This window comes from Exophiala mesophila (assembly GCF_000836275.1).
Source record: "Exophiala mesophila strain CBS 40295 unplaced genomic scaffold supercont1.2, whole genome shotgun sequence".
Taxonomy (NCBI): Eukaryota; Fungi; Ascomycota; class Eurotiomycetes; order Chaetothyriales; family Herpotrichiellaceae; genus Exophiala; species Exophiala mesophila.
Window position 1 is genome coordinate 5,310,915 of NW_015622505.1, and position 12,621 is coordinate 5,323,535.

A 12,621-nucleotide genomic window follows, 5' to 3' on the forward strand; every position below is an offset into this window, starting at 1 on the left:
ACATTCCTAGTGTGTCATGAAACTCAGCCTTTTTCAGCCTTATACTGTAATTGCTGCTATCGATCTCCTCACCGCTACCGCCATTTGGCATGCTCGCGCAGGTTGTGGGGCGCCGCATCGGTGCGCCTGAGGATTGGCGTAGTGATTGAGTGCTCAGCGCTTAAGGCTGAATTTGGTTACACCAAGCCCGTCTATATAAAGGTTCAGCCTAATTAATTTGGTAAGGCTGCAATGTTAACTTGAAGTTGAGTTTGCAGGAGAGTGAATTGATGCTACTTGCATTGATTGTTGAGTCTCATACAGTTTTGGTGTGGCGTGGTAATGTGCCGAAGTAGCTCTGGTGTGGCTCAACAATCTGTCAATCTGCCCCAATACGTTCCCCTTCTTGGAATAGGTTGAATCACCTAATGTCATTGCTGTCTAATTGTCTAGTCTAAGAGAAAAGAGAGAAGAGGAGGAGGAGGAAGAGGGGGGAAACCTCTTCCTAGCTAGATACAGGCAGGGGCGAAGCATATTCGGTATAGACTTCAGGAAGGAGTAGATCTCCGCTCCTGCAATACACATCGCTCACCTCGCACACAAATTGTCCGAACAAGTTTCAATCAAAAAAAAAAACACATCGATTGTTCTGCGGCGTGCATCACGATGGGTGTAAGACTGCTCGGCCGCTATACAGTTGTCCCTCGGGACCTGTTTCGGATAAGCGCTGGATCATTGACCAGACTGCGTGACAAATCGTTGCGGCCTGGAGCTCCTTCTTGGGATGTTATGACCATCGATGGAAAGGTTCAACCACTGGGAATGACCAGTGACTGGTATCAAAGTAGGATTCCGCATTCATTTCAGATGTTTTAACATGCTTACAGGGTGACCAGGGCCCAATGGTGCATCTTTGCGACCGAATACGAAAACTCAGCAATCCCTGGTACGCAGCTTTCGGGCTCCTGTAGTATTGGTATACCATATTCTTCAAGGTCATTTACTACCGGACGTTAGTTTTGCACAGGTACTAACAAACTATAGGCACAACTCTCCCTGAGGATCTCATTCTCATACATGAGCGAGGCGAACATTATTCTTTACAAGCCCGTCGTGACATGACCTTGGACGGTAAGAACCTTCAGAACTGCGTGCATCGCAAAATCTCACCCTTGGTAGAACTTAACTCGGAAGTTACTTCCTTTTTGAATGACGAGGCCATCCGCATGACTAAAAAAGAATGGCATGCCAAATTTCCTACCAGGACGGACTAGTAGGAGGAGAGAGACGACATGGTAGCGGAAGTGTAGCATCGTTCAGTACGGATGCTTGTAAGCTCATGTTGTTGACCAAAATGCTAACTATATACTGCCAGTCTCTCATCTCCTGTATCCTCTCCATAGACGCATCTGCCACTATTCAGTGGCTTCGGGGTATTGCTTTTGCCAATCCTCCTTTGTCAAGGCACTCGCCTGACTAGTATAGAATGCAGTGAGTTTGGCGTTCAATTCTACCCACATTAGCTTCCGTGACTTTTCGGGAGCTCGGCCATGCCCACCGGGCAAGGTCATCTCGACCTTGGGTTGCAAGGAGTAATGTCCACCAAATTCATGGACGAGAACAAGGTCTTCTGGGAGAACAGTTTCTAACCCAGTCGATTACTGTCCGATAATGCTTGCGCTATTTGGGGAGTCGACTAACCAGCTGGCACACAGTATACTCGGACTTTAGTGCCTTTGAATTCTTGTACCAGCTTCTGCTGGACGGAGGTATTGGCTCGCATCGAAGCCCCGTTTGGTCCTGTCGTAACGTTTACTCTAGCCCGGAGGTCTTGACATTCACGACTTACTCTGGTAGGTTTCACTGGTCATTGCAATTGGCTGCACTACTCCATGCTTTATTTTCACATCATAGGCCCCAGACTCTCGCCTGGGATCGAAATCGCGGAGCTTTATCGTTGGCCGATTGCTCAGCCGGAAGAGGAGTTTAGGGAAAGTAGTGTACCGTGCGATCAACTTGGACATGGTGCTGATTCGGACTCAAATAGACTCTACACGATTGGAAAATAGTTGAACGTGCAACTTGTTTCGCCTGGTGACCTTCCTCGACATCTACCAACATCTCTAGTCTCACCGGGGCAGTCGCCGTCCTGTGATCGGCCCTTCCTTTGATAGTGGAAATGCATTGGCAAGGCAGGTCTAGCCTCTCATATGATCAGTCACTGGCTCTTCCCACCAGAAAACGGCCGATATTGTCGACTGCTTCAGTTAACACTCTAGTAGAGACCCTGGTAAGAGCCCTATGACCCAATACTCTGCCTACCACAGAAGCGACGCGTGCACCTGCATGTAGATCTGTGTCACCTTAGAGCTCAGTCCAAATATGGGGCTCTTCATCAGGAGTGGCATCGGCGAAAGCATTCTTCTGATACCAGTCCCCAGCATCAATAATTGTTGCATAGGCACTGTAGAATTCGTCAAGGTATTCGTTCAGCTCTGGACTGGGTTGTCAGCGCCCAAATGCATCGTAATTGCGAGAGGATATGGGGAAGATTCTGACCGGCCAATCTCCGAGGAGGGACGGGTTGTAACGCGAATTGCGAGTCTTGTTGAAGGAGTTGAAGTGACTCTGGAACCATGGTACCTAAGTGTTGTGAGCGATCCAAACCCGTATCTTGCTGATTTTACTCTTCTTGCTTTACCTTTGGCCAATCGAACAAAAATGGGCTTGCACGACTCGTCTTGTTCAAAATAAGCATCGAAAGCATCTCTGGTCAATTCCTGCATAAGATGAGTGTTGGGCATAAAGATCGCTCCATTGAACACTGCAATTCGCAACGGGGTCAGTGGGTTGGATAGTCCCCACGTATCGAGTCTGGAGATACCAACAAGGTTCTTTCAGAGACAATCCAGTCTTGACAAGTCCGTCCCGGTCTAATTGAACTTCGTCGATCGGTATACCCTCGCCCTCTGGGTGAGGAGCAAGAAGGTTTGAGCGTGGTCCTTGCTGAAGACGATATATAGTTGCGGGAACCCGTGTCAGAATCGATATGCTGGCGATGTTGCGTTTTAGATTCCTTGGGTGGCCGCGCCGAGGTCCGAAGCTTAGTAATCTTGTGATGAACATCTTCGGGGATTCTCTTTGCAGAAGAAAAGAAAGGCAGCAGGGGTCTTCAAGCCTTTAGAGAATGAGTATGGCGACATGACTGAGACATGAAAGGTCGTCTCGGCAAACTTGTCTAACGCGGCTATAAAGTAACTAGGATCTGGGTTACCGCTCACCTGGCCTGCGCGAGCCCGGGGTGAGCATAGGGCGGCATCAGTCTCCTTGCCTATCCGGGGTGAGCTGCGAGCAGGTTTACTACTAAACCTTGGCTGCAGCCTTGCTCCACCCGTGTCTAGCCATGTATACGGAGCAAGCAAAAACATGCAAGGCCAAGGAGGCTAATATGGGCACTCCACTTGGTCAGGGGAGTCTCTCGACGCGGATCCCTTATTAGGTATGGCAACATGACATTTCCCCCTACCAGATCGAGGAGAAAAGTACGAGAGAAAGTCTAGGTGCGAGGTACGAAGGCATGGTTGATGGATATGATCAAGGTGTGTATCTGTCTCGTGTCATCGCATCCCCCCAACCAAGACCTGCTAATACACGTGAATCCATATAGCATCAAAGACTGCCAACACGTAAAATTTGCTCAAAGACCTTTTCTTGATTATAGGCTCCAGGCTTAGCTCCAGCCCCTCGCGATGGCATGCACTTCAGGGTATCGTCAACGCCATCAATCATGAATCATATCGAGGCTACTCATGTAATAGTAGTAATTGTCTTCGCCATAGCGCGTGGGCTCGACACTTCAATCCGCCAAATGCTGTCCACGGTCAGTTTCCAATTACTAACTCTAGTGGGAAGCCAAAGCGACTTACCGACCACTCGGGGATATTTCTAATTTGCTGGAACATGAATTTCTCTAGCTTGTTGGCACTCTTTGCGTACGGCGTCGTCTCGTTGTTGTAGCGCCGACAATTGTCAAAAATCAGCTTGGAGTCTTTGATGAAATCTTCGGGTCGGGGATAGAGGTCATTCTGCAGTCGATCCTCCATGGTAGACAAATCCATCGGCTCTTTGATGACCTCGTAGTAATCAGGAACTTCATCCTTATTAACTGGTTGCGCAAAAGGCCAGGCCGATGTGTGATTCTGCATGTCATTCAATAGATGGAGAAGTTGGTTGTAATTTGGTCCATGTCGAGGCTGACGTGACAACTCATCCATGGATGGTGACCACCCAGATTCCTTGATGGCCGGTATCGACATGGCGTCAATTTCCACGATTCCATTCTTCCATTGCGCTGGTGGTGGGTGTACGATGTGCGACTTGCTGACAGCCCGGATCTTGGCCATCACTGCTTCCTTCTGTTTCTGCAGCATCCGAGGGACTTCCAAATACCGTATCTTGGGCAACATGCTGCACTGCATGATCGTCCCTCCTTCATAATCTTTAATGTAGCCCATCCATATTGATTTCTCCAGCGTAATCTCTTTGGTGAAGCCCTGTTTTTTGAAGTAGCCGATCGCATAGTTATCGGCATATGTCAAGAAGTACATGATGGGCGAGGTGGCCTTGACATAGTCTTTTAAATGGGCCATCAGGTGAGCACCATAACCTTTGACCTGCTGATCGGAAGAGATGGCACAAAACACAATCTCGGCAAACTTGCGCGAGTTGAACGGCCTGTATGTGATCCCTCCCACGACCTCTAATGGCTGCTTGATGATGGCGATCGATAGATGGGTTTTGTCGTACACCAAGCGTGCTATATAGTCCTTGGGCATTTTGGGCAGTTGTTTCTGGAATATGCATTTTAGACCGGTTAGGATAATATTATGCTCGCGGGAATTGTCATTGTTGACCACTCTGAACTCAATAATGCCTTGTTTCTCTTCGATGACGGCAGGCTTTTCAGGAAATACCACAGGAGTAGGAGTAATGGGGGGGTCGGAGCCGGAGTCGGAATTCTTTGTTACATCTTCTAATGATGGCGATTCCGTTCGCGCCTTCTTAGATCGCGAGGTTGAGGCATCATCGGAAGCCTTCCTCTTCCCATCTACAATCAGTCAGTCCTGTACGGCACAAATTGGGAGGGAGAGACCTACTTTCATACATCAACGCCATGTCTCGGATGGTAGCCCCAACGCTGAGATACGTTGCCCACAATCGTAAGCAGAGTCGTCTTGCAATAGTCGTGTCCAAACACAAGGGTCAAGAGACGGAACGCAGGGAGATATTGTGAGGATGACATTTGATGTATTTCTCCCCCGCCGTGGCGACGGACTTTGCGGTGACACGAAATACGGTGAACTTTTCCCCGCGACTGTGTCGTCGCGTGTTTCTCTCACGTGATCAGAAATATTGCACCTTGCATGCAAGGGTGCGGACACCTGTACTAAACTTCGAAAGCAGCCGTTTATGAAAAGGGACACTTGACCTCGAGAACAACAAGAGGTTTGCCAACTTGCAACCATATCTACCATTTCTTGTCCAGCTCTACATTTGTTTGCGTCCATGTCTCTTCACGAAGTCTGGCAAGCCGCTGCCAGCAGCCCGTTTCAACCCTCTGTGAGTAAGGACAGTCAGATAGCCGTTGGACTGCTATTGCTGCTTGTTGGTAAGTTTATGAGCAATGGCGTGCTATGCTATCTGCTAAGGGCTCTATAGGTCTCATCTTGACGATCCTCTTCGGCTTGAATCGATCAAGTTCCTCAATTCCCATTTTTGGAATTCCTGCTTCCCTTGCGTTCGCGTACGTGCACACTCATACTCGGCGAAGTAAATGAAGAGAGTCTGACCAGCCATAGGTTCGGTGCCGTGTACACAATCTGCGGTGTCGGGGTCTATGTTTGAGCATGATCGGCTGTTGCCATCTGATCTGATCTAAAACACAACTACAATGGCGAGCCCTCCGATATTCACAGCCGTATCGACATCAACAAAGCAATTGTACCTTTTACTCCGATGTATCGCTTTCTCCCAGAGGGCCGAGGTCCAAATCACTCCTACGGGGATCCGCTTTTCGGTGGAGGAAGCTCGAGTCGTTCAAGGTCTTACCATGCTCGACAAAGCCTTGTTTTCCACCTATGCCCTACGGCTGACAGATGAGGATGAGGCTTTACCTGCGTTCTCCATCTCCATAGTCGCTCTTCTCGAAACCCTCCAGATCTTTGGGATCTCCGAGCCGACGGGCTCTAGAAACACCAACGGAGGCTTCTCATCGTCATATGGCCATGCCTTTGGTGCTCCGTCTCTCGCATTGGCAGGAACTTGTCGGATATCGTATCAAGAGTCTGGGTCACCGTTGACGATCACAATCCAAGAAGGCTCAGTAACGACGAGCTGCGAGATGAACACTTATGCAGTGCACGACGCATACGACGATGATGGTGGGATTCCTCTGGATCGGGAGAGGTTGAGCTTCAAAGCCATCTTTCGTAGCACCTGGCTCTACGATGCTATAACCGAATTATCCGGGACAAACCCCACCGCCCTAATTGTCAATGTCTCGAGCCGGGCAGCGCCGCTTTTCGCTTTGGAGGGAGAGGGTGGACCTTTTGGTGATACGACGGTAGACTTCCTCCCTGAATCGAAGAACGAGCCGACACCCAGTGGAGCGCGAGGGAAGAAACAGCCTCTGATAATGGAAAATTTCTCGGTAGCAGCATTCGCAGGACATCATGGCAGAATACGGCAGAAATACAAATTCGAGATGATCAAGCGAGCCGGAAGGGCAATGGCTCTCGCAAGCAAAGTCAGCGTTCGACAAGACCAGCAAGGCGTTCTTAGTTTACAGTTCATGATCGATTTGGGTGATGGGGCGGCCACCATGAATGGAGCTCGGCGGGATGATGCGACAATCGGAGGGGCTCCACCAACTCCTGGAAGTGTGGCATTTGTCGATTTTCGATTTGTTCCACTGGTTGGAGACGAAGACGATGCAACGACAGGATCTTCTGATGGAGGGTTCGACGAGGATAATGAAGACTAAATAAAGAAGGCGAAGCTAGACTGTTATGAAAGAAATGTGAGCTAGAGCGATACCTGGTCGGTTGTTTCTTGTATCCGACACTAGAAGTGAGATTTTGAGCCAACATGTCGAGCCAGTGGCATGATGAATGATAACAGGCCGCTGATTGAATACTCCCGTGGAACTGTGGCAAGGAGATGAAGTAGACGCGGATGGGTGCTGCAAGACATCGCTTCACGGAGTCATGAGTCATAATAATGGGCCTCGACGAGAGAAGACCGTACGGTGTTTGTCGCCGATGACAGTGGACCATACTTGATTCTTGGGCCCTGGGCCAGGACAATAGCTGAAGGCTGAAGATACTCATGATACGTCATGGAGACGCGGAGGTTGGAAGGCTTCTTCTCTCGGAGTTGTTGTTTTCGGCCAAGTGGCCGTTGGTCTCGCTTTGGCCTTGACAACACTAAAGTAATTTTATTGTCTGGCAAGTCAGATTTCACTTTTGCCATGACGGTTTTGCCGTGTGTTACAGTGCCACTGTCGGGCAGTACTGACGTCTCAGTGCCCCGCTTCAACGTAAAAAGATACCTGTCAGGCAAAAGTATTTTCTCTTCTGGGATCGATTGGCAGTCTGATTTCCCAAGACGTCGTTCAAAGGTCAAGCCATAACATGCTCCAACTTTTGAGACTGTGAGCAACATTCAAGCTCGATGAAGTTATCTCGTTGCATTTAAGATTTTCATGCGATGGAAAACATATCTGAGAACCTGTCAACTCGCCTGCCTTCGAATTCAGCACACTCCTCTCTTCTCCATTTATAGTCGCCACTGCCACGACATTATAGACCTGATCAATCCAGGTACTGACTAACATTAGATAGGGCCAGAGTCCATCATGGCTGTTGGCGATGGCGATCCTGAGCTCCAGAAACTAGCCTCCAACAACCCGGCAATGACCATACCAGCTACAGTCGATTCACAACCTGAGTTTCAGCAGCTACGATCCCGCCTGGCTCCCAGCGACGCCAGCGACACGACCAGTACACAACCTCCCCAGGACATGGCGGGCGACATGGCGGGCGACATGGGAAACGGACCGCTGAATACAATTTCCTCCACCATTTCACAACCGACCAAATACGATCGAGGCTGGCGACGCGTCGTTCGCAACTTTTCTCCATCATGGTTCAGCGTCACCATGGGCACTGGTGTCGTCTCCATCCTCCTCATCACTATTCCCTTCAAAGCAACCTGGCTCTACTGGCTCTCCGTTATCTTCTTCATCCTCAACACTGTTCTTTTCTCTCTCGCCTTTCTCGCCTCCTTCCTCCGCTATACTCTTTACCCAGAGATCTGGTATGTCATGATCGCCGACGGCACCAATTCTTTGTTTCTCGCCACCATTCCTATGGGCTTTGCCACATTGATCAATGCGTGGATCTTCTTGTGTTGCCCATATTGGGGATATTGGAGTGTGACATTTGCATGGGTTTGCTGGATGATTGATGCCATTGTTGCTGCTGCGGTGACAGTTAGCTTACCATTCCTGTTGATGAGGCAAAGGGAACGCCATGATCTGGATAGGATTACAGCGGCTCAATTACTCCCAATTGCTGCCACAATCGTTGCTAGTGCTGTCGGTAAGCCTGATGATTTATTGACGGTCGATGCATGGTTACTCATGGACTTTTAGGAGCCGAGACCGCCCGGGTTCTCACCCACAGTCCACAAGCCGCGCTCGGTACCCTTCTGACATCGTACGTCATGTGGGGCATGGCCACGCCATTTGCTCTCACAATCCTCGTCATATACTACCAACGCCTAGCACTACATAAGCTGCCGCCTCGCGAAGTCGTCGTCAGTTCATTCCTCCCGCTGGGTCCGCTCGGCATGGGCGGCAATGCCATCATGCACCTAGGCAAGGTTGCGCGTGATCTATTTCTCCGAGTCGGGTTCCTCCACAACCTCAGCATGGCCGGCGATATCGTCTATGTCATGGGCATTTTTGTCGCGTTGATCATGTGGGGGTTTGGGCTGTGCTGGTTGGTTTTCGCTCTAGCCACCATCTACCAGACACGGCCTTTTCCTTTCAATATGGGATGGTGGGGTTTCACATTTCCTCTCGGCGTATATGCGGTGAGCACCATAACATTTGGTGTCGAAATGCCGAGCTTGTTCTTTCGAGTTCTGGGGACCATTTTTGCGGTTGCGGTGATTTTGCTTTGGTGCGTGGTGGCTTTCGGCACCGCCAAGGGGGCTTGGAGTGGCAAGCTGTTTTATGCGCCATGTCTGAAAAATCTGAAAAAGGAGGACCAAAAGCCACAGAATCACAGTCGTAGTCAAGCAGAAAAACGCGAGGATTCGTCTGTCTAGCACATGGCATCCCGTAACAGTTGAATCACAGACCTATTCACAAATGTACAAATCATGTTTGGTTTATTCAATCTTCCTATGGCATGACGGTTGACTTCTGCCTTTAAAGTGATAGGCCTACACAGGTCTGAAAAGGACGAGGTCTTCTTCACACTCCTCCTGTTGGATGAGTAGGATCGATCCACTTGACGCCTTCGGGGTCCTCAACCGGGACGAGGTCAGGCAAATTGACAGCGATGGCTTCTCCATCACTGCGCATAAGGACACATTCCAGGGCCTCGTCCTCAAGCGCGTTGATCTCCTGGTGGGGCACATAAGGGGGGACATAGATGAAGTCCCCTGGACCGGCCTCGGCAGTGAATTCGAGACTGTCACCCCATCGCATGCGGGCCTTGCCCTTGACCACGTAGATGACGCTCTCAAGGTGGCCGTGATGATGGGCGCCGGTTTTGGCATTGGGGTGGATGGTCACAGTACCTGCCCACAGCGACTGCGCGCCAACGCGAGCGCGATTGATGGCCGCCGCGCGATTCATCCCCGGAGTCTGAGCTGTGTTGCTATCCAGACTGTCCCCTGGGATCACCCGCACTCCACTTGCGCGCCAGGCGTCGGGGGGTTGATCGCTAGCTGATGTTGCCTGGAACAGATGATCTGGCTGATCCGTATGGTCGTGTGAGTGATGGTGAGAGTGGCCTTGGTCATGACTGTGAGAGTGCCCGTCTGCCATGTCGCCGATGATTCGAAAAGACAAGTTTCAAAGAGGCTGTTTATAATTGTCTCGTATGGCAGGATGAGGTAGCTTGGGGTTAGATTATAGATCCTCGGTTCGTAGAGTTCCCCACGTCGGGCCTGTAGAATATTCGCTTGGACGGACGGCAGATTTACCAATTACCGCTCTCACTTTGTCCTGCAAGATCTGTGATTGTGAAAAATATGTATGCATCGATTTGTTTCGGAGATTGGAGATTCTTGCGACCGATAACGGTAGATAGTTAATGTCCATAATGAGTGTTGTCGTGTGGTCTGAGGTGGCAGGGCATGCGGAGAAGTGGAGTAATAATTTGACATCCGAGGCCGTCCTGCAACAACAACGAGAATGTCAAAAAGCTATCTCTACACCATCAACTATCTGAAGATATAGTGGCTTCAGATATCAGTCCCAGCTTTGTAAAGCCTCACTCCTACCACTGCGGTGACAGCATGGTCAAGATGGCTGATGAGTGACCTAGATACAGGTGTTCTGCCAACTCTATCGGCGAGTTGTAAGACATCATATGACTAGACACACGAGGCCAGGGCGACTTTTGTTATTATAAGCGAGCCTATTACTAGAGCTAGTGTCTACGATGAGCATATGGTTGTTTCCTCATCTGATCTGGAGATTGGAAGGCATGATACTCTTCTCCAAAGCCAGGCATGAAGCATGAGCAATGATGAAAAGGGTTCACGTGATGGCCACGAAGGACTCGTTAGTTAACATGACAAATAGATGAAACGACTGACCAGCAATGCCCCTGAGGACCCGGCCACATTGAACAAAGACATAAGATAGAGGAAGAAAGAAGAGAAGAAGGTAGTTTCCATGGCCAAAGGTACGATGTGTGATTGAGGAGTGGCGCTCCAGCCCAAATCCCGCCTTACAGAAGTGTTGAAGACTTACTGTGAGACGCCTCAGGGGTTGACAGTGTGTGATGTAAAGAAAAGAGAAAGCGATTAGAGCTAACTAGAGGTAGAGAGGGTACCCTGTAGACTTGCAAATCGAAATCATCAACTTAGGTGGTGTGAAAGATCGACAGACACGAAAGATCATGAAGAATTGCATCAAATCAGATCAGAGCCGGCTTCGCGAGATTGGATCAGATCAGATCATATCATTAAGCTGAGATCAGAGCCAGCCAAAGCAGATCAGGCCAGATCAACTCAGAGGCATTGAGCTGAACCGAACATCATACTGGGGCATTGAGTGTGTCATTGGCCTGAAACAGGATGATATGCATGAAAAGAGTGAGGAAGAGCGGAGACAAGAGAAGGTAGTCTTTGGTTCGTCAGGGACAAATGACTTGAAAAAAGAGACCACAAGACCAACTAGTAGGGTGTGGGTCTGATAATCCGACGGTTCGCGAGGCTGAAACATATGGTTGAGGTGTCACCATCGACCCACACCTCGCCTGCCACTGGTTCCGCAACGTCCAGACATCGACCATCATTGGCCATCTATGCCATGTCAATTCTGCTTCCTCGCGCTTTGCGACGATATTGAATCGCTCCTTCTTAATCTAGCTTCATCAAGTTTGGTTCGCTCTTTCTCATCTCCATTTTCTTCTGTCGCACTCGACGTCTGCCTGCCAATAAGACTCGGTTCCGTTCTTGATATAACTCAATTCAATCAGAATATGTTGATCAGATCATTCTCAATAGATCAACCTTTGAGACTGATACTGATGCTGATCATGATCATGATCAAATTGATCCCAAGAGGGTTGATCTGAGGGTGTCTAGTCTGGACCTCAGGTCTATAAGTTAGACCTTTTTCCCAGACTTCTCATACAATCTTACCTTAATCCTTCATATCACCTCCGTTCAATCTATACTCTCTTTCCCATCTTCTCTCACCTCAAAGGTTAGTCAATCCCCTTTTATATATAAATCTCTCCCTCTACTATGCCCCCCTCCCCCGTTCTCAATCACCTGTGAACCTTACCCCACTCTTGTTCATTACCACTACCTCTTGCCCACTGCCTCCTAACCACTGGTCCCCTTCTTTCCTGTCTTCATTCACTTCTCCTCACTGCTTTTCCTATTCCCATTCCCATCCTTATCCTGTTCAGTTCCTTTCTCTCTCTTTCTTCCTCTTCCTATACTCACCCTGTCCTGTTTCTTGTGCCTATTCCTTTTCTTTCCTTTCTTCCTCTTCCTGTCCTTATCCCTTTTCTGTTCCTTATGGTTATTCCTTTTCTTCCTATCCTCATTCCTTTCGTGTTCCTTTTCTTTCCTTCTCTTCCTCTTCTTGTCCTTATCCTTTCCCTATTCCTTGTATTTTCTTCCTCTCCCACTTCCCATACTCATCCCCTTCCTCTTCCTATTCCTATTCTTATCCTTTTCCTATCCTTATCCTCTTCCTGTTCCTTCCTTTCCTTTTCTTCGTCTTTCCATCCTTATCTTTACCCATCTTTCTATTCTTATCTTTTCCCTATCCTTATCCCTCTCCATTCCTTTCCCTTCCCTTCTTGTCCTATCCCTATCCTTATC

General features: G+C 49.1%; 8 protein-coding genes across 8 annotated transcripts; 4 read left to right on the top strand and 4 right to left on the bottom strand.

Annotated features, from left to right (window-relative positions):
* Positions 1-544: 544 nt before the first annotated feature.
* On the top strand, positions 545-2,701 carry PV10_03619 (uncharacterized protein). Its single transcript, XM_016368093.1, has 6 exons — positions 545-823; positions 876-974; positions 1,024-1,110; positions 1,159-1,298; positions 1,355-1,470; positions 1,695-2,701. The coding sequence occupies exons 1-4, from the start codon at positions 646-648 to the stop codon at positions 1,251-1,253; spliced, it is 459 nt and encodes a 152-aa protein (XP_016227611.1). The 5' UTR covers positions 545-645; the 3' UTR covers positions 1,254-1,298; positions 1,355-1,470; positions 1,695-2,701.
* Positions 1,395-2,003, bottom strand: PV10_03620 (uncharacterized protein; the record flags this gene model as incomplete). The annotated part of the gene is made up of 3 exons (XM_016368094.1): positions 1,395-1,624; positions 1,681-1,779; positions 1,829-2,003. The coding sequence occupies 3 exons, from the start codon at positions 2,001-2,003 to the stop codon at positions 1,395-1,397; spliced, it is 504 nt and encodes a 167-aa protein (XP_016227612.1).
* Positions 2,344-3,105, bottom strand: PV10_03621 (uncharacterized protein; the record flags this gene model as incomplete). The annotated part of the gene is made up of 4 exons (XM_016368095.1): positions 2,344-2,474; positions 2,539-2,622; positions 2,681-2,803; positions 2,868-3,105. 4 exons carry the CDS (start codon positions 3,103-3,105, stop codon positions 2,344-2,346), a joined length of 576 nt encoding a protein of 191 aa, XP_016227613.1.
* A 428-nt stretch (positions 3,106-3,533) lies between these two features.
* On the bottom strand, positions 3,534-5,227 carry PV10_03622 (uncharacterized protein). Its single transcript, XM_016368096.1, has 3 exons — positions 5,136-5,227; positions 3,906-5,086; positions 3,534-3,850 (listed from the first exon to the last, which is right to left on the bottom strand). Exons 1-3 carry the CDS (start codon positions 5,152-5,154, stop codon positions 3,836-3,838), a joined length of 1,215 nt encoding a protein of 404 aa, XP_016227614.1. The 5' UTR covers positions 5,155-5,227; the 3' UTR covers positions 3,534-3,835.
* Positions 5,228-5,544: 317 nt separating this feature from the next.
* PV10_03623 (uncharacterized protein) lies at positions 5,545-5,883 on the top strand (the record flags this gene model as incomplete). Its single annotated transcript, XM_016368097.1, has 3 exons — positions 5,545-5,647; positions 5,698-5,782; positions 5,838-5,883. The coding sequence occupies 3 exons, from the start codon at positions 5,545-5,547 to the stop codon at positions 5,881-5,883; spliced, it is 234 nt and encodes a 77-aa protein (XP_016227615.1).
* A 46-nt stretch (positions 5,884-5,929) lies between these two features.
* Positions 5,930-7,021, top strand: PV10_03624 (uncharacterized protein; the record flags this gene model as incomplete). Its single annotated transcript, XM_016368098.1, has 1 exon — positions 5,930-7,021. The coding sequence occupies one exon, from the start codon at positions 5,930-5,932 to the stop codon at positions 7,019-7,021; it is 1,092 nt and encodes a 363-aa protein (XP_016227616.1).
* Positions 7,022-7,672: 651 nt separating this feature from the next.
* Positions 7,673-9,438, top strand: PV10_03625 (uncharacterized protein). The gene is made up of 2 exons (XM_016368099.1): positions 7,673-8,639; positions 8,693-9,438. The coding sequence occupies exons 1-2, from the start codon at positions 7,895-7,897 to the stop codon at positions 9,370-9,372; spliced, it is 1,425 nt and encodes a 474-aa protein (XP_016227617.1). The 5' UTR covers positions 7,673-7,894; the 3' UTR covers positions 9,373-9,438.
* On the bottom strand, positions 9,433-10,344 carry PV10_03626 (uncharacterized protein). Its single transcript, XM_016368100.1, has one exon. The coding sequence runs from the start codon at positions 10,097-10,099 to the stop codon at positions 9,521-9,523; it is 579 nt and encodes a 192-aa protein (XP_016227618.1). The 5' UTR covers positions 10,100-10,344; the 3' UTR covers positions 9,433-9,520.
* Positions 10,345-12,621: the final 2,277 nt, after the last annotated feature.